This window comes from Euwallacea similis, chromosome 17 (genome assembly GCF_039881205.1).
Source record: "Euwallacea similis isolate ESF13 chromosome 17, ESF131.1, whole genome shotgun sequence".
In the NCBI taxonomy this organism is placed as follows: domain Eukaryota; kingdom Metazoa; phylum Arthropoda; class Insecta; order Coleoptera; family Curculionidae; genus Euwallacea; species Euwallacea similis.
Window position 1 is genome coordinate 1,745,858 of NC_089625.1, and position 24,194 is coordinate 1,770,051.

The 24,194-nt window shown below is 34.4% G+C and overlaps 4 protein-coding genes across 6 annotated transcripts in view; 3 read left to right on the plus strand and 1 right to left on the minus strand.

The window, feature by feature from the left end:
• The window catches only part of PSMG1 (Proteasome assembly chaperone 1), a 49,404-nt gene extending 42,893 nt beyond the window's left edge, over positions 1-6,511 (minus strand). The window contains exon 1 of the mRNA XM_066398158.1: positions 6,502-6,511. The gene's annotated coding sequence lies outside the window, so the exon portion shown is untranslated. The remainder of the gene's footprint in view (positions 1-6,501) is intronic.
• tau (microtubule-associated protein tau) lies at positions 4,076-12,556 on the plus strand. Of its 3 annotated transcripts, XM_066398144.1 has the most exons (15): positions 4,076-4,115; positions 5,931-6,004; positions 6,808-7,086; positions 7,136-7,296; positions 7,349-7,510; positions 7,562-7,683; positions 7,793-7,909; positions 8,097-8,140; positions 8,189-8,351; positions 8,406-8,614; positions 9,342-9,389; positions 9,607-9,792; positions 9,860-9,901; positions 10,439-10,609; positions 11,682-12,556. In XM_066398144.1, the coding sequence occupies exons 2-15, from the start codon at positions 5,936-5,938 to the stop codon at positions 11,745-11,747; spliced, it is 1,839 nt and encodes a 612-aa protein (XP_066254241.1). In that variant the 5' UTR covers positions 4,076-4,115; positions 5,931-5,935; the 3' UTR covers positions 11,748-12,556. The 3 variants fall into 3 exon arrangements, with proteins under 3 accessions (XP_066254241.1, XP_066254243.1, XP_066254242.1); XM_066398146.1 differs by lacking the exon at positions 7,793-7,909; XM_066398145.1 differs by lacking the exon at positions 9,342-9,389 and having other exon boundaries at positions 4,094-4,115.
• Positions 12,557-16,055: 3,499 nt separating this feature from the next.
• LOC136414492 (uncharacterized) lies at positions 16,056-19,862 on the plus strand. Its single transcript, XM_066398541.1, has 8 exons — positions 16,056-16,337; positions 16,720-16,779; positions 17,822-18,085; positions 18,136-18,244; positions 18,294-18,443; positions 18,494-18,672; positions 19,216-19,283; positions 19,375-19,862. Exons 1-8 carry the CDS (start codon positions 16,313-16,315, stop codon positions 19,405-19,407), a joined length of 888 nt encoding a protein of 295 aa, XP_066254638.1. The 5' UTR covers positions 16,056-16,312; the 3' UTR covers positions 19,408-19,862.
• A 104-nt stretch (positions 19,863-19,966) lies between these two features.
• LOC136414490 (transmembrane protein 181) lies at positions 19,967-23,519 on the plus strand. Its single transcript, XM_066398539.1, has 11 exons — positions 19,967-20,169; positions 20,233-20,406; positions 20,459-20,562; positions 20,621-20,794; positions 20,843-20,945; positions 20,998-21,151; positions 21,209-21,289; positions 22,005-22,104; positions 22,159-22,433; positions 22,490-22,820; positions 22,882-23,519. Exons 2-11 carry the CDS (start codon positions 20,252-20,254, stop codon positions 23,010-23,012), a joined length of 1,608 nt encoding a protein of 535 aa, XP_066254636.1. The 5' UTR covers positions 19,967-20,169; positions 20,233-20,251; the 3' UTR covers positions 23,013-23,519.
• The last annotated feature ends 675 nt before the right edge of the window (positions 23,520-24,194 follow it).

Below are 24,194 nucleotides of genomic sequence, written 5' to 3' on the forward strand. Positions count from 1 at the left end.
TGTTGAATGATATCCTAAGGGTAGGAAATCTTGCAACACCATCACCCCCAATCCATAAGTACTTGCAGCTACATGGATGAAAACTGGTTTATTGGGGTTATAAACTTTGAGAGTTGAAGATTCACATAGAGTTTTTTTCAAGGCATCGAAAACTGTTGCTTGTTCTTTTCCCCAAAAAAACTTCTCCGATTGGGTTAAAATTCTCTCTAATAACTCAGCTTGAAGATTCACATTAGGCGTCCATTGGGATAAAAAATCAATAATTCCTAAAAACCTATGAAGTTCCTGCTTATTTACCGGCGTCTTCATCTGGCTGATGGCCTCTACTTTACGAATATCCATAGAAACTTCCCCCTTAAATAATAAATACCCCAGAAACCTAACCTCAACTTTAGCCAATTGAAGCCTTTCTTTGGAAACTTTCAAATTGTATCTGCGAGCCCTTTCCAACACCTGCAGTAATCTGCTGTTGTGCTCGTTCTTGTTTTTGCCATGCACTAAAATTTCGTCCATATAGCAAATCACCCCTTCCATGCCATCAAACATTTGACTGGATATAAAGTGGAAGATTCTGGAACCTGCCGCAAGCCCATAAGGGATAGTTTTGAAGTTGAATTTTCCCGAGGGGGTTGAAACGGTACATATATTGGAGCTGTAATCATCCAGGGGGATTTGCATGCACGCTTGAGGGGCTGATAAGATTGTGTAGAACTGAGAGCCTTTGGTCTCTTGAAGAACATCTTCGATTGCAGGTAGAGAGATATAGTCTGCGAGCACGTATTTGTTTAAAATTCTGCAGTCCATGTAGATCTTCATTGATGGGAATTCATGGCATTTTGGAGCAATGATTAACGGATGAGACCATTTAACTGCCAAATCTTCTTCAACTCTCTCCAAATATCCATTTTGAATCATCGCTTTCAACTCAGACTCCAGGATTTGAGTTTCAAAGGTGTTGAGCTTTCTTGGCGATGAATGAATAGGTTTTACATTGGGGAGCAAATTTATATGATAAGGTTCGCATCTGAGAATTCCAGGAGGGCTAAAAACATCACTGTAGAGCCTGACAATTTTTTCGGCAGAATTTGCCTCTATAGGGGTCGAAACAGTCGCAACAATGCCTAAATCTATACAAGCTGGAAGCCCCAAAACACTGTCCAAATTCATCTTTGTGATAAAGAACTTTAAAAGATGCTGTTTACCATTTTTGGTGCATTTAATGTCACTAGAACCCAAGATGTTTATAGTATGTCCAGAATAAGAAGACAATTCCACATCTGTTGGTGTGAGCTTAATTTTTGGTTTAAGCTTTTTGCATGTTTCATAGGAAATTAGGTTAACGTCTGATCCAGTGTCGATTCGGAATGCCACAGGGTTACCATTGATTTCAATGGTTTCGAACCAGGTAATAGAGCTCGTTTTCGTATCGTTTTTGATCGCAAAAGTTACCACCATCTTTAATTCTAGAATATTGATACTCAACACCAATAATAAAATATAAGGAAGTTTGGTACTTACTTTATTGATTTGAGGACATTGTACCATACATTAATCCTCATGGGTCGTCTAGAAACTGACTACATCCACATATAGCAATTTCGGTGAAGGCGACACCAACTTGAGAAAAAAATCAGTGCTTGTCGACATCGCTCTATTACTGAGCTGATGTTCCCCAGACAGGCAAATGCTATTCGATTTAAGGTTATTTATAGTTAAACCATAAATCATCCTTTTTCGTTCAAGCACGCGAGAATGATATGACGTATTTAGGTTTTATTTTAATTTAATATCCGGACATGACCTACTTCCTAAGAGGCTCTTATGCACATAGGGGAAACTCAGGTATGTGTAATAATTAACAGAACAAAAGAAAAAAATAGGTTTGGTTTCTTGGGAACTATTTGCCAAAAAGTAGTATACCCAGCCCTATCAAAGAGTCTTTGTCATTATTGAAACTTCTAGACATATGTGTTTTTTATTTATGTCCATGTTCATTTGTCACAGAAAGTCCTATTAATTTAAGACAAATCTAGAATATATATTTTTATATAAAGAGAGTAAAACTGAAGTTTTACGACCGCACCTGAAAGTTGTCGACCGAGCAGGTGTGCAAGCGAACACACAATCGTCAAAAGTGCACACACGTGTTTTATTCCAAAGGTACAAACAAGATGTTTTACGTACAAATGAATCGAAACTGTTTCCACATCTTAGTTTCCATGACAGAAACAATGAAATTATGATTAGCGGGCGTTGTTATAGTTTTTCGGCCCATTACTCGAGGCAATGGGCCGTAAAGCATAAATATGGTCTGTTAATTTTTTAACTGCCTCTAATTAAATAACTAATTACGTGTAGAAGAGTACAAAATACCATTTCTGCGTAAAACGTTGTACGTACCAGGGTCCAAAACGAAGATAACATCCTTGACCGAATAAGAGCTCAAACTTCGACCGCTGTCGTAATCGTCTTCTTTTTTCAACCCTCCACATGTAATAGTTATTTACGTAATTTACGTACACGTATAGAGAGCTCAAAGGAGATTACGCTCACGGCCAAAACTTGGAAACCGACGCGAAGCAGAAGGCCTTTATCGGCAAGAAGCGTAATCGCTCTTTCGATCCATCATACGTACAACGTTTTACGAACAAGTGATATTTTTTAATCGCTTACATGCAGGTAGAATTTTATTACACTTAATTATTTAATTAAAGGCGGTTAAAAATTTAACAGACGTTATTTTTTACTTTCCGACTCGTTGTAGTGAGCGACGCGCCGCAAAAATAAAACAACGTCCGTTGGTAATAAATTCATAGTTTCCGCCATGGAAACTAAGGCACATATAAACAGACGGTTTCGATTAATTTGCATCTAAATAACTAATTTCTCCAATTGACAAAAACTGATTTCACGCAATCGCTTATTTTGTTAATCGGAGAAAAATGGTTCCAGTCAGTACCCACCGGAAAAAATATATTTTATTCAGCAAAACGTAAATTTCACGTCTCAGCTTACTTTAATGAATATCACAGCGGCAACAAATTTGCCACTTTTTCGCGTTGGAAAACATAATTATTGTACAACGGGAACGATTAAACGGTCCTGAAAATACATTAACTTGTATATTTTTTCTCTAAACTCTATGTGGTGTTTTCGTTGACCTTGTGTTTTGATGGTGTTGATGTCTAAAAGTGTAAAGCCACAGTAAAATTATTTTAAAATCATTTAGAATGATTGCTTTCATTTTTGCATCCTAAAGCGTAAAAATACCATTTTATCATATTACAAAAAAATTTGTCCCAGGTGCAAAAATTGATTTAGGGGCAGTCTTTACCTACTATTATTAACTTCGATAGATATATAGTCAAGTATTCAGGTTTTTTAGCACTCTCAAAGAAACTTTTAGATGGTTTTATGAAACACACGTTCATGTTTATAAACTCAATAAGTAATTTTTCTATTAATTTTACCAAGAAAAACCACTAAAAAAATGTAATAACCAGCAACGTAAAAATTAAATAGCTCAATGCACGTTCCGATAGATGGCAACGACGTTACTCTCTCTGAAAAGTTTAATTGATACGCGAAAGGTGGCGTTATGTGCCAGGTTAAAACCATTAAGAATTTGACTGCTATCCAAGCTCTATTTCAACATTTCTGTGGCAATTATATTGCAGCTAAGGTTAACGAGGCATTGACAATTTGGCCTTTACAAGATTAAGAAAAATTCTTCATTCACCAGTGGCAAGAAAATTTTCGGATTTCTTTTCAATCATTTTCAATTAAAAGAAAAAACAATAATTATTGTTTAGAGAGGATTTTGATTATGTTCACCTGTATATTCTCCTTATCCAGAAATTCTGTATTTTCAAAACACCTCTAAATATAATAAAAAATGCGTGCCTCAATACATATCCAAAGGCTTTTTCCGCTTTTCTGGACTTCTCAGTATCTCAGAAACATCCTGTACAAACCCGCTTCGTTCGTCCAAGGGATATCGATCAATGAGAGTAGAGGGCACTATAGCGCTTTTCCGGCAAACTTCAACTGGCACCCAGTTTTCCAGTCGATTTTCCAACCTTCGTGACTATAGTGTTTGTAACCAGAGGTAACAGGTAACACTTTCCATTGTTTTCATGTCCATTTATTATTGTTCAATTCAGTTTTAATGCAGTTGTTATCGTAAAGTTGGGCTATCGTACAAGAACAATGGTAGTTGTGTTCTGATACACTGTTGTCTTAGATGCCTTTTTATTGGGTTAGGCAGTAATCAATCACAGCTTTCCACTAGACAATTTAATCTAAGTTCGATGTTATTATATGATAACTAGAACAAATTTTTAATACCAATAAAATAATTTTAAATAATAATCGTTATAGCGAGACCGATGTGAATATGTGGGCCTAGGGAAATTTAAAATACATTAAAATTACAGGATTTCATATTTTAACATTATTTATTTATATCAAAGAAATAGAGAATTGGAGCAACAATTGAAACCCACATACAGATGTAAACATAAAATATAATAGAGCTCGTGTTTATTGTGGGTTAATTCCCACGAAATGCTGTTAATACATGGGCTTTATGGAGCTATTTTTAAATGGAGAAATATCGATAAACTTCTAAACAAACTCCTTAATTCAATTCCATATAATGTGGGTGATTCTAAAGAATTTATTATCACTAACCCCTCTTCGTGCCATTCCCTTCCATTCTCTTCATGATTTTTGTTACAAAGGATATCCTTGAGAAATATTGTGATGTAAAAAGCAATTCATTTTAGTGGATATTCAGATATACACATGTGGTATTCAAACGGATCGAAGGAAGTGCTATTAAGGAATAGTAAAACAAGGACTGGTAAATAGAATTATTTGAAAATTGAATAAAAAGTGTTAGTATTTATTTAAACAGACCACTCAAGACAAATGAAGTCCTTAGCAAACCTCTAAAATTCTTCCTCCTCTAAGGGAATCTAAAACATTAAATATTTCTTGAAACTTCTGGAAAATTAATTTGTAGTGCCTTAAAATTCAGTGGCAAAAAGGAAACTTCGCATCATTACTGGAAAGTAAATAAAAATAACTCTCAGCGGAGCAAGAAACTGCTGACAACCGCCTAGATTTCTCATAAAATCCAGAACCTCAGAACTGAACCGCAAACCCAATGAAATCTCTGGAAATCTACTCGTAATTTAAAATGAAAAAATCCACATAAACTATTTAAAGATACCGAAAGCGTGATCCCTTAAAAATTCTTATTAACTTCCAGATCCATCACAATTCGGGACATTTGCCTTCATACCTCCAAAAACCCATCTGGATTTCTCTGGGCATCTTGCAAGGCAAGTCCAAGGAAAAACCTCTTTTTTTAAATCTACAATAATTAAAATGCATAATAAAATCTTAATTTAATGACAAACAGTTTTCCATTACAACGTAAAACAGTACAGTGACATAATGAGTTGCAACTTTCCAGAATTGTTTAACCCTAATGAGTTGTCCTACGAAAGTGGGTCAGACACCACTGGATATATGGCTTCAAGTTACTAACCTTTTTGTTCATGTTAATCAATATGTGCATTTAAAGACTATTTATTTATCCATGAGTTCAATTGGGACATTGATTTCTTCAGGAAGAGTTTTTCTGGTTAGGCTTGAAAATTTCAAGGAAAAGTTGGAATATTTGTGAATTGCACGCGTCGCATTGTAGCTGTAAATTATGGCACTGTTTGGGGCATAACACGCAACAAAGAAACAATTTAACTGGATTATTCCGGGATTTATTAGAGAGAGACTTTTGCTTCTTTGAACGTAGAGTAGAAAGGTATTTACCAACAATGTTTGAGGAGTATTTCACTTATAGATCGCACTGTAAGAGGATTATAAATTAAAAAATCAAATTTGGAAATTCTATTTTCTTCCAGTAAAAATGGCTGAACACAATGGTCCAACAATGGAGGCAGATCTCCATAGAACTGAAATAAGTAATCAGTCCTTGGTAAGGCTAGTTATAGACGTGTTGTCCTCAGAAGTCTTCACATTGAGTATTTAAATCAGTCCTTCGTGTCGTATATATTTCAGGATTTATTAGCTTTCCAACTATCCTAAAAACTGGCAGAGGGTACATATTTATGTCGTGCCAGTCTCCGCCACTTTTAATCAGAACACAAAAATATTAAATACGCATCAGATAGTCGTAGTATTAATAATTCATAAGTTCACCTTTATGGAGTATAGGAATGAGCTAGAACGCTTCACTAAATTTCTTCACTGAAAATATGTTTAAGTCCGGATGGAGTTAAAGTGTTAACTAGGTAGATTCAGCGAATCGATGAATTCGCGGATAAACTTGAAATGAATTTGAGGATTTTGATCTGCAAAGAAGCATCTTCACTATACATGTTGTTTTAAGAATACATTTAAATCCCAATGGAGTTTTATTGGGTCAATTGATATTTCGTAATAAGGTCCTTCAGTTTCGCCACGAGCCCTCACATCCCTTTAACCACTCTACTAGATATGATATCGCATAAATGTCAACTATGCCCATATTACCATTGCAAAAAACTTTGTTTATAATGGTATTAATCGCGCCTAAAACTTTGATATAATCCACACCACATACACAACCGCAGTTCACATGACGTTATCTCGTTACATTATTGACGAGCCCTTATGCTTTTACACGTATTCAGGTTGATGGAGGCCATTAAGGATAAACTTACACGAACTGGCTATATATGTGTGTAGATAAAACAGGAATCAATAAAATGCGAAATTTCTAATAGGAGTTGTTAATAGCCCGCGAAGGTCTCTTCGGACCTACCAACAATATCTCCTCCACCGAGTATCCAGACTCGTCCAGCACCAGTTTTCCGGACAGATAGTCGGCCAAATATCCAATTTCGCCAGCCATTCCCGTCCAGTGGTCCTCAATCCATTCTCACCAGCCCAAATCCTAACCAAAACCCTCAAACTTTCCCTGGAATCAGGTCTCAAACGCCAGGAGTGAGACCTCCAGCTACCGCTCGATTTGCTCCTAGAGGCCCTCCTCTAGGGAATCCAGGTCCTAGACCTCCGGTTAGTTTCTCATGGCATTTATTTTTGACTCTATAGGGCCAAATTTCAGGGCTCAGCCCCCGGGTTTGCTCAACAGCAGCGCCCCATTTTCAGGCCTCAAAGTCCTTTTCCCAGAGCTCCATTGCTGGCTCAAAGACCTCAAATTTTCCAGCAAAACTCCGTTCCAGCTTTCAGCAGGCCCAGGCCTTTATTGGAGGAATCACTTAATAGGTAGGTAGTTGAGGGAATGTGCAGGATAAAGGTTTAGTGAGGAGCTTTCCAGGGCACAAACTCTGGATTCTGCAGAGGTGGACAAATATGTGGCTGAAACCAGAAGGCCTTCAATGGATCAAAGACCCACCTCTGCAGCCTCCATAGGGAAGAATATTGCACCCAATGTGAGCTTGGAGATGGTGGAAAGTCAGGAATCTTTGGACGTATTTAGGTAATTCTATTTGCGAGAGGGAACTTTCCGGACAATTACACAATATTTCAGGCAAAACTCTGTGGAAAGTGTGCACAGAAAGGAAAGTGAAAATGTGTCTCCTCAGCCAGATCTCGATTCGAGGCCGGAATCCAGAATGGACAGCATTAAAGAAACCGAGGACAAAAGCAGAGGTCAATGTCACAAACCTCTCTTAGATTTATTAATAACGTTTATTGTCAGCTTGTCAGCTGCATTGTAACTATCCTCCCATCCTCTAGCTATAAGTACTTTTACCTGTAGGAGAAATTAATGGAGACGCAACTCCACATATAGAAACACACACTACACCACCCATTAACGAGGAGACAATTGAGCCCAAGAAGAAGGAGCTGGAGTTGAACCTCTCACAGCCAAAGAGTATGTTTGTGAGAGTGTGGCTTCAATTTTCTAGTTTCACTGCTTTTTGAGTGTAGAAGTCCTTAAAGATCGTCGCTACACGTGTTATACTTACTTCTACATTGCTTTGTTGCTCAGAAAAAAATTGCTTGAAGCTTTCCAGGAAAAGTTATTACACTTCTAAATAATAATTTATCTTTTATTCCAGAGGGAGACAACGATAGCGGAGTAGATGAATCTACACAAGGAAATGTAAGTACTAAACAATCACCCCTCTTCAATATAACCCTGGAATTGTAGTCTTGTAATGGAGACTCCAGATCTCCAAGGAAAACAAACAAATCCAGAGCATCTTCTACAACTCCCACCAAAGGCAGGTCCTTATCCAGGGGTTCAAAAACTCCCAATAGTATCCAATCACCAGATTCCGCAGCTACAACTCCTGGATCTGCAGAAAAGAAAAGTAGGTCTCCTCCCTAATTCTTTAAGATAACTTACAAAATAAAATTTATTTCAGAACTCCCAATGAATAAAATTCAAGTTGGCACAGCCCCTTCTCCCAATATCAAGGTGGTCAAGTCGAAAATAGGTTCTTTGGATAATGCTAGTTACAAGCCTGGAGGTGGGCGGGTGAAGATTGAAAATAAGAAGCTGGATTACAAAAATGCCGGTTCCAGGGTTGAAGCTAAGAATGACAAATATGTCCCAAAGGGTGGAGAGAAAAAGGTGAGAAAATTGTGTTTATAGCGAGTAAATCTCTTTTATAGAGGTTAACAAGTAAAAGAAGGAAACTCTTTTAGGTGCAATCTGCTAGAAGCGTCAGAAGTGCCTCTTCTCCAATTAAAGTAAGGTTGCACTATGCAATGAGTAAATTTGAGAAGCACAGTATAATGTTGCTGTAAAAAAAATTCATAAATCTGTAGCTTATTTCTAATCTTTCTAAAAGAAAAATACCATTAGGTATTCTCATATTTCCTTAGTAAATCGAGACATATTATACGAATACGTTTTTAAATACTTGCACATGTATTTCAAAATCTGTTTAAACCCATAATGAATTTATTAAATATTAATAAGATTATTTGAATACCTAGAGTTCAAATTTTCTGACTAAATCATAATTCTAAGGAAGTCTTGCTGACTCGTACACTGTAACTATAGCATCAAAACCACTGAACATTTACTGTTATTTCAGCCTAATTGAAATTAATATAGATTAAAAGGAATTCTTTAATTTTCCTTACTAAATTGCAATCTCGAAACTGCGTCTAGAAATCTCAAAGTCTTTGAAAGTTTTAAATATTTTCGGAGTTTTGGAAATTAGGATAACTAGAAAAAATCGACAGGTTGTCTCACTAAATCACAAATTTTAATAGATTTTGAAGGTTTTTGTTGTGATATATTTAGTGAGACACTCACTCACACAAAACTATAGTTTACAATCCCATTCTAGGAAGCTCAATCAGCGAGAAGTGCTCCAAGCAGCTCTTCTCCCCGAAAAGTAAGATTTCTTGTGCTCTTGAGTGACACTTTGAGAATAGGTATCCCTGCACTGTTAAGTGTACTATATCAGTGTATTCTTCAACTGTAGAGTAAAGTGTATGCTGTTAATTATTGGTTACACACAACTGTAGAAAAATTGCGTACCATATTCGTTAAACCAGCACAAGAAGGAAGATATAAACAGATATCCTCAGATTTTTATGCTCTCGTTTCAGATATTATCCCAAAAACTCGAATGGACCGCTAAATCGAAAATTGGGTCTCTGGATAACGCTAATCATAAACCCAAAGGAGGCGATAAGAAGATTGAAACTGTGAAGCTCCATTTCAAGGAAAAAGCTGCAGCCAAAGTGGGATCCAAGGACAATATGAAGCATCAACCTGGAGGAGGAGATGTTAAGGTAAGCTCTGCGAAAGCTCCAAAAAGCTCATCCGGTAATTTTTGCTTAAATACTTGTTTTTTTAAAGAAACGTACATGTCCTCGACAATTGAGTTACCGATCGGGTTCTGTAAGTAAAATTTGCAGTGAAAATGGCACCAACATTGACGTTTATCACTCCCAATCTCAGATTGGGTTGACAGCTTTTGTACCGCACTCAATCTTACTTATCAATGTATTTTGGGCTTGAAAACACTAGTATAAGAGAATTTTCATTTATATGAAAGGTTGCGTGCACCCCACTGTTTCCATATCATCAACAATAAAGTGGGGTAATTTTGGCATTTTTTTGCGTGTCCAGATTTGGGAAAATATACGCAACATGGGAGAGGCCTTTAAATCTACTGTAAAGCTTTATATCAAATTACCATAAGTAGATACTTACTTTTTTTAATTAGAAAACCAGGGTTGAATTTCGCAGTTTATAAATACATTTGTTTACACCCAGATAGATTTCCCGACACGAAAACCTACCCTTTATCGATCGTGCCAATTTAGACAACCTTATCTGATTTCCCAGGGCGTTTTGGCCAGGAATTAATTTAGCAAATTGCTTTTTTGTGGCCTTAGGACCTATAATTAACAAACAAAAATGTTGTTTATTTAGATTGAAAACAAGAAACTCGATATTCAAGCGTCGAGCAAAGTTGGATCCATGGATAATGTCAAACATAAGCCTGCAGGGGGAGAGAAGAAGATATTCGATGACAAGGACTATTTAAGGCAGCAGAACAGGTCTGGAAAATCCAGTATTGGGCACTCGTTGTCTGGATCACAGGTTGGTTCTTTCCGGAAAGTTCCCTTTTAGCACCACCATTATTTTTTTCCGAAATTATTGCTTTTAACTTGTCATAAAGCCCGTTATGTTTTTTTTAGTTTTCATTTTTATCACTCGTTTCGTTCTTCTAGGATCGAGGCTACCTCTACTCATTTTACTAAGACTTTCATGGCTAATTTTACTTATCAGGTATCGCAATTACCTTTATCGATGGAATGCCTAACAATTTACCCTTAAGTAGCAAACTGGCGTTTTTATGAACATTTTTAATTTTTTCTCGTTATGGTTTCTTATTTACTTGTTTATTGTTTTTGGGAATGTTGGTATTCCTTTTCAAAATATCTTGAGTTTTTAGTATGCTATTGTTTTTAAAGTAAACAATTGCGCAAAATAATGATTTCCTGAAATCTTTCGAAATCAGAGGTGTCACTAATGGGTCTGAAAAATGAAACATGATAGTCTTTGGAATTCTAGTAATCGTACTAATATAATTCTTAACCGCATCGTAGGCTGATTACCTAGATTTTAACAGGAAAAATAACGAAATAAAATGTCGATAACTCGAATTGACCGAAATATCACAAACCAGAGAGGACTTTAAGAGGACTAACATTACTGGCTTTCTCAACATCAGCTTGCTATTTGAGCGCAATGGTTCTTTGGCAATTAGATTTCTTATTACTAATCCGAATTCTAGCATCTACTAACCTGATTTAACACGAATGAAAATATTAATCAAATATTACTTATCTTCGATTTGATTTTCCTATTTTAGACAAAATAATAATCTTTTTTAATACAATTCTGCAAATAATCCCCTATATTTTTATATTAACATGCAATTCTAACTTCCAGACATGCAATGCCTTTTTATTTATTTATCCTCATTATGAATTCGATATTATATAGATTGACATAGTTCGTTTATCAGAAATGCCCTGTTTTTGCCATCGCTTACTGTCACGATATATCTAATGGATTTTAATGATTTGTAACCAGAATTTTGTAAAAAGTATAATTCCTTTGTAGACTGAATACTAACACTATTTTATTTATTTATTTCAAACTGTAGCATTCAATCAACTCACAAGATCCCAAAGCACCAGTAGCTGACGAGAATCTGAATCAGGAGCACTAAAAGCAGACTTTAAGGTCTTTGCCGATTTAAGTACTTTAAGTTTTGTACCATTTAGGGTAATACTTTACCTACTGAACCACATATTCCATGAAACAAAATTCAATATTACTTAGAATTACGGCTTTTGCTGATAAATATATTGCTAAAGTATCACCATATTGGACCATCAATTTGAAATTCACGTAAACCAAGCCTCTGTCTATGAAATTAAGTTTTCTCCTTATTACCCAATGTGTCGGAATTTTAGTAGACTCTAATGACTTCAGTACTAATCGGTGTTAGAGCTTTTGGTTGGTACCAACTTAAAGTATGTACTAAACTTAGTAGTTATTAGGTTGATTGCCGCATTTTAACTTTATATAAGGCCATTTTTATATTATAGAACATTCTTCAGTTGGAACTGAAATATTACGCAATTTTCAACTACCTAGTTCACCACAATAATTGCACTATTATAGCAATCACTTTGGTCTAGAAGTAAGTAATAAAAGAAATCAAAAGGGCTCACTACTCTAAAGCCGGTACTGTAAGTTTAAGATAAGAGGCAATGAAGGACTGATTTCGAGCTTTCCAGTAATGGGCCGTGTATAATGTAGTCCATTACCCATGTACTTGTAAAGATTTGTTATAAGAATTCGTAAACTTAGATGTTGCTAATCAATGGTGTTCTCTCACTCCACGTTTTGCTATAAATAGAGGAAGTGCATGTATGAAAAAAGTAACAATATTTTAGTCTTTACATAGGTATCTTTGGCCACCCAGTTATGTATTTTAATATAGTATGAGAAAATATAGTCTTTATTAAATTACTTCATGGTAGTTGTAATTTCACGTAGGTTTAGAGATATTAGTGTATTTAAATGCACATTACGGTACGGAAGGTTTTGTATAATCCTCTAAAAAATCTGTATTGGATCAGAAAATTGCCAATATTCAAAACTATCCAAACATGTTTTCCACACAGATAGCAATGGAATTCTAAATTTAATTCCAACAGGGTTGAAACGCCTATTAGGCTTATCAATATAAGCCAGAAAGTTAATAAAATTGGACACTCTGAGTTAATGGTTATGTTTACAGATGAAAACTCCCATCTTACGCTAATTTTAGAGAAGCGTCGAAGGAATTCTGAGCAAAATTGTAACGATTTAACTAATAGCAGCGAAGCACAGATTAAGCTTCATTCAAAACTAATTCAGAAGGTCAATGAAATTGATTTTTCTCTACTTGTGTTGAACACAATGGAAATGAGAAAAATTTTGAGCAGAACTCTTTCTTTTCTTGAGAAAGAACTTATTCTTCACTTGAAATGAGAGAATTCTGAGCTGAAATCCTCTTATCTACACAGCATTGAATACTATGTTATGAGTTCAGAACTAAGTAGAAAATATTCTGAACAGATTTCTCATACTAATACATCAACCAGACTTAAAACTGCTAAGCATCAAATCTACTTAATCAATTCAAAAAATGTTAGAAAAATTTCATTTTCTTCATTTGCGCTATGAACATTCTGAGTTTCATCTTGTTGCTCAGAATACATGCATTGCCCTCATAAATTAAAGGATTTTTAAGCGGAAACCTTGAAAGTTAATCGAGATGAATCACAGATTAAGCCTTAAAAGTAATTCCTGTTCATCCAGATACAGCCTATATTTATGTATCCATCTGGATTCCATTATCCAAAAATGACAATGACAACTCTTCAGGTCCAGAAAGCAGTTCAGGTTGAAGAAAACCTCTTTAGTGATGATTCTGAAGATCAGGATGTACCGAGGAGGATTCTAAATACATTAGAGGAGGAAGAAACCTGCAGTTTTTCTGGTAGAGGTAGCAGCTTCAAAAAAAGACTTTCCAAGACGGCTCAAACTGCAAATTTGAAACCTCGATGGAAATGTTAAATTAAACTGACATTGTAGAAATTCATTCACATTGTTATTCACCTTTAATAACAGCTTCACATAGAAATAAATTCACATGATATTAGGATTTTATTTAACCCAGTCTTTGACTGTTGTAGGGTCAAATTATTGTTGTACAATTAAATCTATTAAACAGTATATATAACCTGCTATCATAACTAGTTTTGGTCTGGTGTCTTATCACTATCATGAGCCATCAGTGTTAATGGTTAACAGTGCAAAGCGCTGGGGACAAGTGTGGTTACAGAACAGATGGATGACAACAAAAAAAGGACACATTGGTTTTACGCAAATTGAGAGATTTACAAAAAATGTAATATAACCATTCAGGTTTTCTAAGATTAAACAATGTAGTTGAACTTCAACGCCGTTTATGTCCCCTACACCTGCTTAAAACCACAGTTGTTAATGCTGCAGTTAAACATTAATTGCGAAGTCATTTACACTGAATTAGAGTTTTAGTATTGGTCAGATTCTTTGTCTCTATGGAAACTAGCTTGATGGCAAAGTTAATTTCATATTAATAATTTGACCCTTAATCCGATATGTCACCGTCACATGAGTGCACACCTCCAAACTATATGAGAAGAAAAGTAGAATTATTATCGAAATAAAAAAAATCCGGCAGCATACAATTTTATCTCCTTTATTTGACTTTTTTAGAAAAGAGCTATTAATAATTTATCAATAAAGTCAACAATTTTCAGTACGATGAAGCAAGCTTAGAATCGGTTTTTCAATTTCTAATTAGGGAGCGATAGTTGCCAGTTAACTGACAAATGAAGTCAAGACTTTACCAACAGTTAAAGTAAAGACAACTATTGGAAACACTTTCATAATTGACAGAGATAATTTAACTGATGATTAGACTTGGCTGATATGCTGCATGCACATTGGTACGGTTAATGATTGCTACCGGTTGGGTGCGGGATTGTTTATGCATTGTCTGGCTACTCAAAGGTACAGTTATAAAGTTAAATTAGGGAAAATTATTTATTTTTCAAAATTCTGACTCGAATTGATACCACGATGGAAAACAAATCATTTAAAATAACTTCAGAGCCTCCGTCGACACTAACACTTTTGTCCTCCAGGGACAGTTCAGGGTCGGCGCAGATTACAAAAGGAATCCAGAGGTTTTTAGTGGGTAAGCGCTGTAAGCGTCAGAATAGGCTGGTTGTCTTTTGAAGATGTTAATCGTAAAAAAAGACTTGGCTGATATATGTAAATCATTACACTTATACTTTAGCCAACATAGAAGAACTGGTCCTTAGAGCCTCAAAATCGCATACAAATGAGGATAGATAATTGCCTATAAATGTCAGAATAGACTAAAATGCAAAATCAGCTTCCTTTCCAGACAAAGAGAACTTCAGAAACTATAAGAGATATTTATAGTCTCAAAATTGCATAAAATTTAATGGATTTGGTTCCTTACAAATACAAGAAATAATTTGTCACACAACAGATTTTCTTCTGTAGATCTGAAATCATAAACTTTTTTTCTTAAAATGAGTTCTAAATTGATTTCTTCAACAAAATTATAGATTTCAAGATTTATAGATGAAGTATAGAGTAGGAATTTATGCATACATCAAAATTTGTAAAAAAAAAACTAGATTCACACTTGTTCTTCTGGAGAATGACACAAAAAGGCATTAATTACTTGCCATCGACGAAAATATTATCGGTTTCATGAATTTTAAAGGGAATTTAGAACTTTTTTGAAGTCGAATAAAATCCATTTCTTTTGGCTTTTCCGGCTCCAATATCTTCCTTATTGCTCTGAATAATTGGATACTATTTACGCGAAAAATCATCGTTCCCATTTCATCAAATCATTGTTTGTTTTATCGGCCAACTTTACAGCACATTAAACTGTTGCGTTTCAATCAAAAATCCATTATTTGGCAGACGGTGTTATGAGTCAGTGCGGTATCATCAATCATATAATTTCTTTGGTAAGTTTACCATATTTTACCTTTTAATCCGCATCTTTATAGATCAATAAATCACTCTTTTCAATCACTATTATCCTCGAACAAGGGCAAATTTACATTGTTTTCTTCCCAAAAACAACTTCTGAAGTTTGTTATTGCTCTTAAATCTATTTTTATGTCCATCATCTTTATTATTCCAGGCAAAATAGTCTTATTTTACTTGTCAAATGATAAATGATTTAGATCTCAATATTCACTTAAGGGGCTCCTCTTTTATCTGACAACTTTTTCTTGGAGACCTTTTAAGAGCCCTCTGCGTTTTAATATCAATATTATTTCCCGTGTATACCATTTGAGGGAAATTCGGAAGACATTTTTTCTCAGAGAACTAACATTTCTGATTAATAACAAATATTCAATTATTGTTATGTTTTGATATAATTTAACCTTAATACGATTGGAAATCTCCGTACTTAAGGCCCTTAACAAGGCCCTTCTTAACCCATTCCAAAGTGGCGCCGCCACGATCGAAGCGGCCATATATTAAACCGCTGCAACAGCACCCAGACATTATCCTGGAAATTTTACAGGACCACGCGCTTTTATCCGGAATTCGATATCCAGACAAAAATGTTTTTTTTTATTTCTATAAAGTGTTTGAACTAATGGAGAAAGTTTATGGAAGAATTATTGTCGATAGAGAATGATGTTACCAAATTCAGAGGAAGGTAAATATTTTCGTGGCTACCTGTTGTGTTTTGTATCCTGTGCATGAAATTTTAAATTGTGTGGGAAAATACATGTTTTCTTCTTTCGGAACTTTTTCACGGCTTTTAAAATATTTTATTAACAATTTCAAAGGTCTTTTTTTGACTAACACTATCGAAAAGTTTTGTCACTGACTTTATGAGCTTCTGAAAATCCAGTTTAAGCTTCCTCTCAGCTTTTATCTTTCAATTACTTCGGTTCATGTCCAATTCCGATACCAAAAGTAGGTCATGCACTATAAAATATGGAATTTTTCTTTATAAACAGACCCATTGAAACAAGAGCGACTCAATTACTTAGTTCTAGAATAGAGCTCATTCAAGTCTCTGAATTATTTTACAGGAAAAACAATGCCAGTTTTAGACAAAGCTGTCTCTACAGAAGATTTATGTGCGGATGAAGGTAAGTAATAGTCGACTACTGAAAGCTATATTACGTATAGTATCCCCTATACTACCGTTTTGGCTAATTTGTATATCATTAACCTGAATTGACGCATCCTCTCAGCTACCATTAATCCCATAAGGTTTCATAAAATATGGAAAAGCCGTTTATGGCCTCTAAGCTATACATTAATTACTCCATTTTGATTAACGTATCAGGTTGTTAAGTGTTTTAAGGAGATTATTGGAGGTATTATAACGAACTTTTAAAGGTCTATTAGACGATAAATGAAGAAGGATAATTTTTTCCGGCAAAAGTTGCAATTTTGGCTTTCTATAGAGGAATATAAAGATACGAGATCGACAGAAAATTTTTTTTATATACTGGGTGTCTTTTAGTCGATGGAACACAAATGAACTACAAATTCCCAATGAAAAAATATTAGACCCACATGTTAATGATAAGAGAAATATAGATTTGCAAAGTTAAAGACTATTTTTCTATTTTTTTAAAATAATTCGAGACAACCATTTACATGTGGTCACAAAACTTAATATTCAGGATATTCTTGGAGTGCAATAGCGTAAAAAAAATCTATTTTAATTTTGGTATAGTGTCTAGAATACTCTGTTGGTAATTATTTTGTTACAGTTAAAACCTCGCAATTTTTTTGTACCCCGGTATATTATTAATTTAACTTTAAAGTTACACCGTGCACGAACTGCTCATATAAGTAGTTTTCCATATATTACTCATAAATTTTACTGCGTCTCAATCCATAATTAACTAGAATAAATTAGATCGGGAGCTCAACGAGAAAATGTTTAACTGGAAAATAGTATTTTCACTGGTCGTATTTAAAATTATTGTGGAGTTAAGTTGAAATAAATTAAATTGTATTTAGCAAGTGCGAAAGTGTTAAATTGATGTTAAAAAAATAACTACTTTGTGATTAAATAATGTATTTAATAATAAAGTTCTGAATTATTTTTCGCTTCTTTTCACTCAACTTCCTCTATAATTCCTTAAATTGAATAAAATATCTTTCTCATTGTGTCAGTTCCCTCCTCATTCGGTGTGCTACGGCTAGATGCCATACTCAACACTCTAGTGGAGAACAAAGTGGAAGCCCTCAAACAAGAGAATGACAAAAATTCCAGCCTGCACTCAAGTCCAAGGAACTTCCTAGGGAAACTCAAGTTTCACTCATCGCCCAAAACCAACTTCAAAATCGAGGACGAAAAGAAAAACGAGTCTAGAAAGAAGGACCGAAAGGTTCACGTGCAGAAAACTGTATCAGGAAGTAGGCAATTTAAAAGACAAGGTGATTAAATATAATTAAAATTTAGTCTAAATAGTTTAATCGATTTAAAGTTTTGAGACAAGAAACTTCTTCTCCTGAGAGTCAAACTCTGCATATAGAAGAGAATTGCTCAAAAGGCTCAAGCTGTCAATCTCAATCATGCTATTGCAGCCAACTGAAGTATGATACAGATTAAATTTAATAAAGTCACTCATATTAAAAGTTTTAGGCCTCATCAATTATCAGGAGATGAATATATCGAAATTAAAATGGAGGGTTTTGAAGGAGATGTGGAGACTGAGGCCATGATTGCCAGGGAGGAGTTGAAAAGGGCTAGAAGGAAACGCAGAAGAAGGAGGAAAAGAAGGCTAAAAAAGAGGTGATTTGAATATGAATTATTTAAGATGTTCTATTTCAGGTTCTTTTTAGGTTGGCTTTGAATTCCCATCTTGTAGACACCCAGGAGAATGTGTTCAAGGCACTGAATGAAGACGAATTACCTCCAAGAGCGAAATGGACAATCGTAGCTACTGCCTGCCTATTGCTTTTCCTGTGCCTGTTATTAGTCGCAATTACACTAAGAATGGCACCTCTTATTGACGAAATTGGTAAACAGATTATAAAATGCGATTAGTCCAAAATTCTGAGAATATTCCTAGGTAAAAATAATTCTTCTAATATAAGCGAACTTCGTTGAAAATTAACCAAAAGACTCTTAAATAATACTTCTTTTATATGTTTAAAAAAACCTTTCGGAAAATAGTATTCTCTGAATCTGGTAGTGGGTTAGTTTCAAAGTTTTATAATTAAGAATTGGTCAAATTTACTTTCAAAGCTAGTCAGGGTTAACCAAGAATGTTCCAAATAATTTTGTCAAGAATTCTTTTTTGTTCGGGTTCAAGTTGGCCAAAAATTTCAAATATTTCATTGGTCAAAAGCGAGTCATCATCGATCAGCTTTAGAAGCAACTTCTAAGGCCAGTCAAAGTTGGTCAAAACTGTCCCAATACATTTTATTAAGAATTCAGATTATTTAAAAATCCGAATTTTCCAGGTAATAAATTAAAGACATAGGAATATTTTTCAGCATTTTTCACTGCTCTAATTTTTAAAATATTTTTCGAAATTTTTAAAAACATTCTTTTCTTCCAGTACGTGAAGAAAACGAGAAGCTAATCAACTCTATCTCCAATTCAGCAAACGCCTCCGTCCATAATGGCGTATGTAAGATGTAAATTGCATGAAATTTATGTAGTGAATTTCTACATTGTTCCCTGATTTTTATGAATTTTTAAATCACTTAATTTACAGGTTGCTTCGACGGAAAAACCTTATGTGAAATGAAGAACTGGAGAACTACAAATGTATAAAGTTAACAAATGAACAATTTTTTCTAAAAATATTAGTATATGATTACAGGGTTAATAAAGACTATTACAGTTATATTTCACTGGATGTTACGGACGAATAATCAAAGCATAATTTAATATTTTATTACATTGATATTGTTAATTGACTGGAAGTAGTTGAATTTTAAATATGTCATTGTGGCAAAAGCATTACAATCTTAACGCACAATTATTACATTATGTAAGTTGTGAAAATTTACCATAAAAATTTGTATAGCTTACGAATAATTAATATTACTTCTTGCTTCCTCTTTAGAATCTTTATCTGTCCTAACCAATTTTGTCCAAAAGATTCCATAATTTCTAAATATTATTGACAATCATAAAGCAAATCAATACTCTTAAGCTCAACTTAATTACAAAGTAAAGTACGTCTTAATTTGTATTTATCTCTAAGTTTTACGTAGGCTCAACGTAGAGCCGAAATAACGTAGTGTATAAATTTATAAAAATCGGTGTTTGTAATAAATGTGTTCAGCAATAAATGTGTTTATTAGACAAGAAATTTTTAATCTACGCCCCTGGTTTATGCGGAGCAACATGTGGAAAGTTTCTCGATGCGCAATGGATCAATAACAGACTAGCGCACATGATAAGTTCCCTTTGAACATTGTTTTCACGAGTTTCCTCCCAGTTTTCATGTGAATTCTGTGTTTTCTTTATAATTCCTAATTTAAGTGCTATTTTAGTCTGAAAGGTGATTACTGACGCTGAGTGAGAGTTTAAATGAAAAGATTAAGAACTCTTCTATATCTTTTAGATTAAATTTGAGTTTCACAATGCCTCCAAACGACCCAAACCTTGGGTACACTTATCAGCTACCCTCCGGGGGAATGTTTGCTAAAATCAGAAATGCCCTATCGCAATTTAGTGATATTTTCAGCGAATTTGACAAGTACATAGCCCCAGCATACCATCATGATAGATGCGAAAGGTAAATCCGCATAGATAAATATCATCTGATTTTTAATTAATCCGCATTTCAGATCAGTCCAAATGCGTCTTTACTCAATGCATAAACGGGAGTTCGTCATGATTTTCGTGCTCTTTTTCGCATGCCTCAGCCTTACAATTTTCATAGGACTGGCAGGTATGCCTTACCATCAAAACAACCCCCCAAATTCTGAAAGTTTCATCCTCTATTTCAGGTCCTCCGATTACACAAACATCCCCTATAGATGCAACCTCTTTACTACCAAAATTGAACAATTCAGACAGAAAAGATGTGGCTACAGGGCCGTATGTAATGAAAACTCCTAGATTATCAACATACCATCAACAATTGTGGGTGATTGCTAAGTTTAAAACTGAAAATTCAGATGGTAAATCAAATTACCGTATAAGAAGAGAATGCAACGGATGATTTTTAGGTGAAATAATAGATAAAGAATTTAATGTCTGCGTCACCCTTTCTGGGATAAACGAAGACCACAAGCCTGAGGAGATCTTAAATAGAAAAGATCACCAGAATAGGTGTGGACGGTTTGCTGATTTTGAGGCCCCTCACAATTAGATCAAATTTCAGGACGCGCCATCTACACTGTGATAAGCAAATTTGCGATGAGTTCATTGTTCTACATTTGGGCCACCTGGATTACACCCATTACATTGTTAATATTAAGTTTTATAATCTAGAATCTTTTCATACCAGATATAATATTAAGGAGTTGTACTTTCATGTAAGTTTTCTCAGACAGTTTTAGTTGACATATTTTAAGAGTATCATTTGATTTCAGTTCAAAACTTATAATCCAGATTTTACCCAAATTGAGGTCTGGTTTAGGCTGATTTTCCTTATTGGGGCCTTTGGTATTACGGTAAGATGACACACAGAAATGTAGTATAGCACTATCAAGATCTGACGATTTGGCAGACTTATTTTCTGCCAAATAAAGTGTTTAATAGCGTTTTCTGTCGATAAATTTAGTGCAGAGTCAATGTATTACCGTACTACTTTATTGATTTCCATTAAACAGGAATAAGAATCAATTATTTCTGGACAAGATTTCCAAATAAAAAACGCTATCAAACATGTTCGTAATTTATGCAAAACTTTTGTTCTTTTTTACGAGTTAACTGCAAAAGATTCCAATAAGCACAAACAGAACACGATTAGGTTTCAATCCAATTTTGAAAATTTTTAACCGCTGTGAAAATTCTACGTTTAATATCTTCATTTTTGTGACAGAACTGTAATAGCAAAATTTTCCTTAAGCTTTCAACCAAATTTGATTTTTTTTCAGCAGATTACCATGAAACTTTCTTCTAGAGAGAATGTGCCAAATTATTATATATCAATCTAGGGCAAATTTGAAATCAAATTAATCATTCCCAGTATTTCCACTTCTTTGACCATGAAATTTGTCATTTCGGGAAGAAACTGAGAGACTACAAGGCACCTTGACCTACTTTATTGCCTTTTAAATTCCCAATTACTTATATCTCTATACTTATTTTGTATGCTATGCTCCAAGAATTTTTCACAGCTTGGTTGGTACCTAGATTTTTTAATAACCATAATTAACATTACAGTGGTGGTTCTATCAAGGTCTCCGAAAATATCCAGTGCACTGTTGGGCCTTTGAGCAAAAATGGGTGGGGATTTTATTGCCTCTATTGATGGCGTTTGATAGTACGTCCACCCACTCTAAACTAGAAAACAGTTACTAAAAAGCTTTTACATCAGATCCAGTTTTCCCCACAATATTCCTACTAAGCTCGTGGCTACCAGGGATGTTGGACGCCATTTTCCAAGCTACGTTTCTGGCAACATTATTCTTGTTTTGGTTGAGTGTTTACCATGGTTTGAGACAGAATGAGAGGAACTTATACACATTCTACCTTCCAAAGTTTTTTGTGGTCGCCATGATGTATTTCCCAACAATGGTGATGTCGACTTGGCAAAAAATTGGGGAACTCAAGGATCCTGCTTACGACCACACTTTAGAAGCAGATTTCTACGTCAGTATTTATTTCTATACATAGAGAAACTCTATAAATTTATAGCTTTTTTGCAGGTAGTAAAAGCATTTTTCTATATTTTTGGAGTGGTATATCTGCTGTACCTAACCTTCCTGATTTTAAAGGCCTACTCAGAACTTAGATCAATGCCATTCTTTGGCCTTCGATTAAAGTTTCTGACCCTACTGATGCTAATAGTGCTAATAATAGGAGGAATCATCACCGCTTATAAATTCGGGGTGGATGTGTTGGAAGACAACTTTGTTGCTCAATTGGATACTAAATACTCTAATTCTGGGCAATTTATGTCGTTTTACGGTTTACTCAACATATACGTCTATACCATGGCTTATGTGTATTCTCCAGCGTCAAACAAAAACATTCATGGTAAAATTTTTATAGTAAACTATAGAATTACCAAACTATAGTGAAATTTGCTTACCTTTAGATCAAACTATCACCAAAGACAACCCAGCTTTCTCCATGATCAATGACTCTGATGAGGACGTGATATATGGATCAGATGAGGACAGCAGAAGACCCCTAAATAGAGGACATAATGATGATGACAGTGATTAAGACGCAATTAGTACTCTGGATTATAAATTGTTAAAGTTGGATGTTGATTGAACATACCACAATGGTGTGTTATATGAGAGGGTAAAGATTGAAGATATGCAGAAAATTTGACGGGGGCAAAAATCAGGGTAAATTCAATGTTCTATTGCTTAGGAACACGTTTTCTGATTCTCGAAGAATATGTAGTAATTGATAACTAAATGGATCAATATTGTTTCGAATATTTAAAGTAATAGGAACTTTTAAAGTTTTTATTAGAGAAAGACGTATTTCCAAAAACTTTACAAATAGGTGATACAGCAAGCGCTCCCAATTTAAAAGCCCCAAGTTTTTTATACAAAAACTGAAAATCCTCTGTTAAATCCTAGCGTCGGTTATGACGTTAGAATACACGATATTTTTACGCATACAATTAAGATAGAAAACTTTAAATAGTATTTACCTACTTAATTATGGAACTACTTGCCGTGTATTAAATTTCATTTTTAAATCAAGTTTTGATGTATTTAGAGATGATAATTTACCTTTAATGTATGACAAATATGTGCATGTATTTATACTTAAAATTACCTTATTTTTGGTAGTTTACGGTATAACATTTTGGAATAAAAAAATAACAAACATTTCAAAGCTTAATTTTTACAAATATACACTAAATTCTAGCAGTTTTCATTATTCATTTGGACCGCAATAAAATTTTCGTAAAAACTTTTTAAAACATATATTAAGGAAAACAAGCATTTCTTTGAAAGTATTAAATTATTGTCACAGATTTGAAGAGCTAATAAGTCCTAATATTGCCACAAGTATAATTAATGAGAAGCAATTAATGATAAAAGCCAAACAGAACCAGATTACAGCCACCAGAAAACTAGATATAACCAGAATATGTGAGTGATTATTGATAATTACTTATGGGTATGGGTCAGATATATTAAACAATAATTATACAAATACATACATTATTCCAACTTTTTAAAAATTATAGTTTCCCATTCAATGCAGATATTTTTTCACAAAAACAAAAAGAAGAAATTCAAGTCTGGTATATTTTAAAGTGGCAAACAGTGAGGCAAAGAAATCATTTATAAAAATCAATATTTCCCATAAGACCCCATGATAGATGAACTTTATTTTTTATTTCCTTACCTGACTTCTTTTCAACGACAGCGACACTGCCAA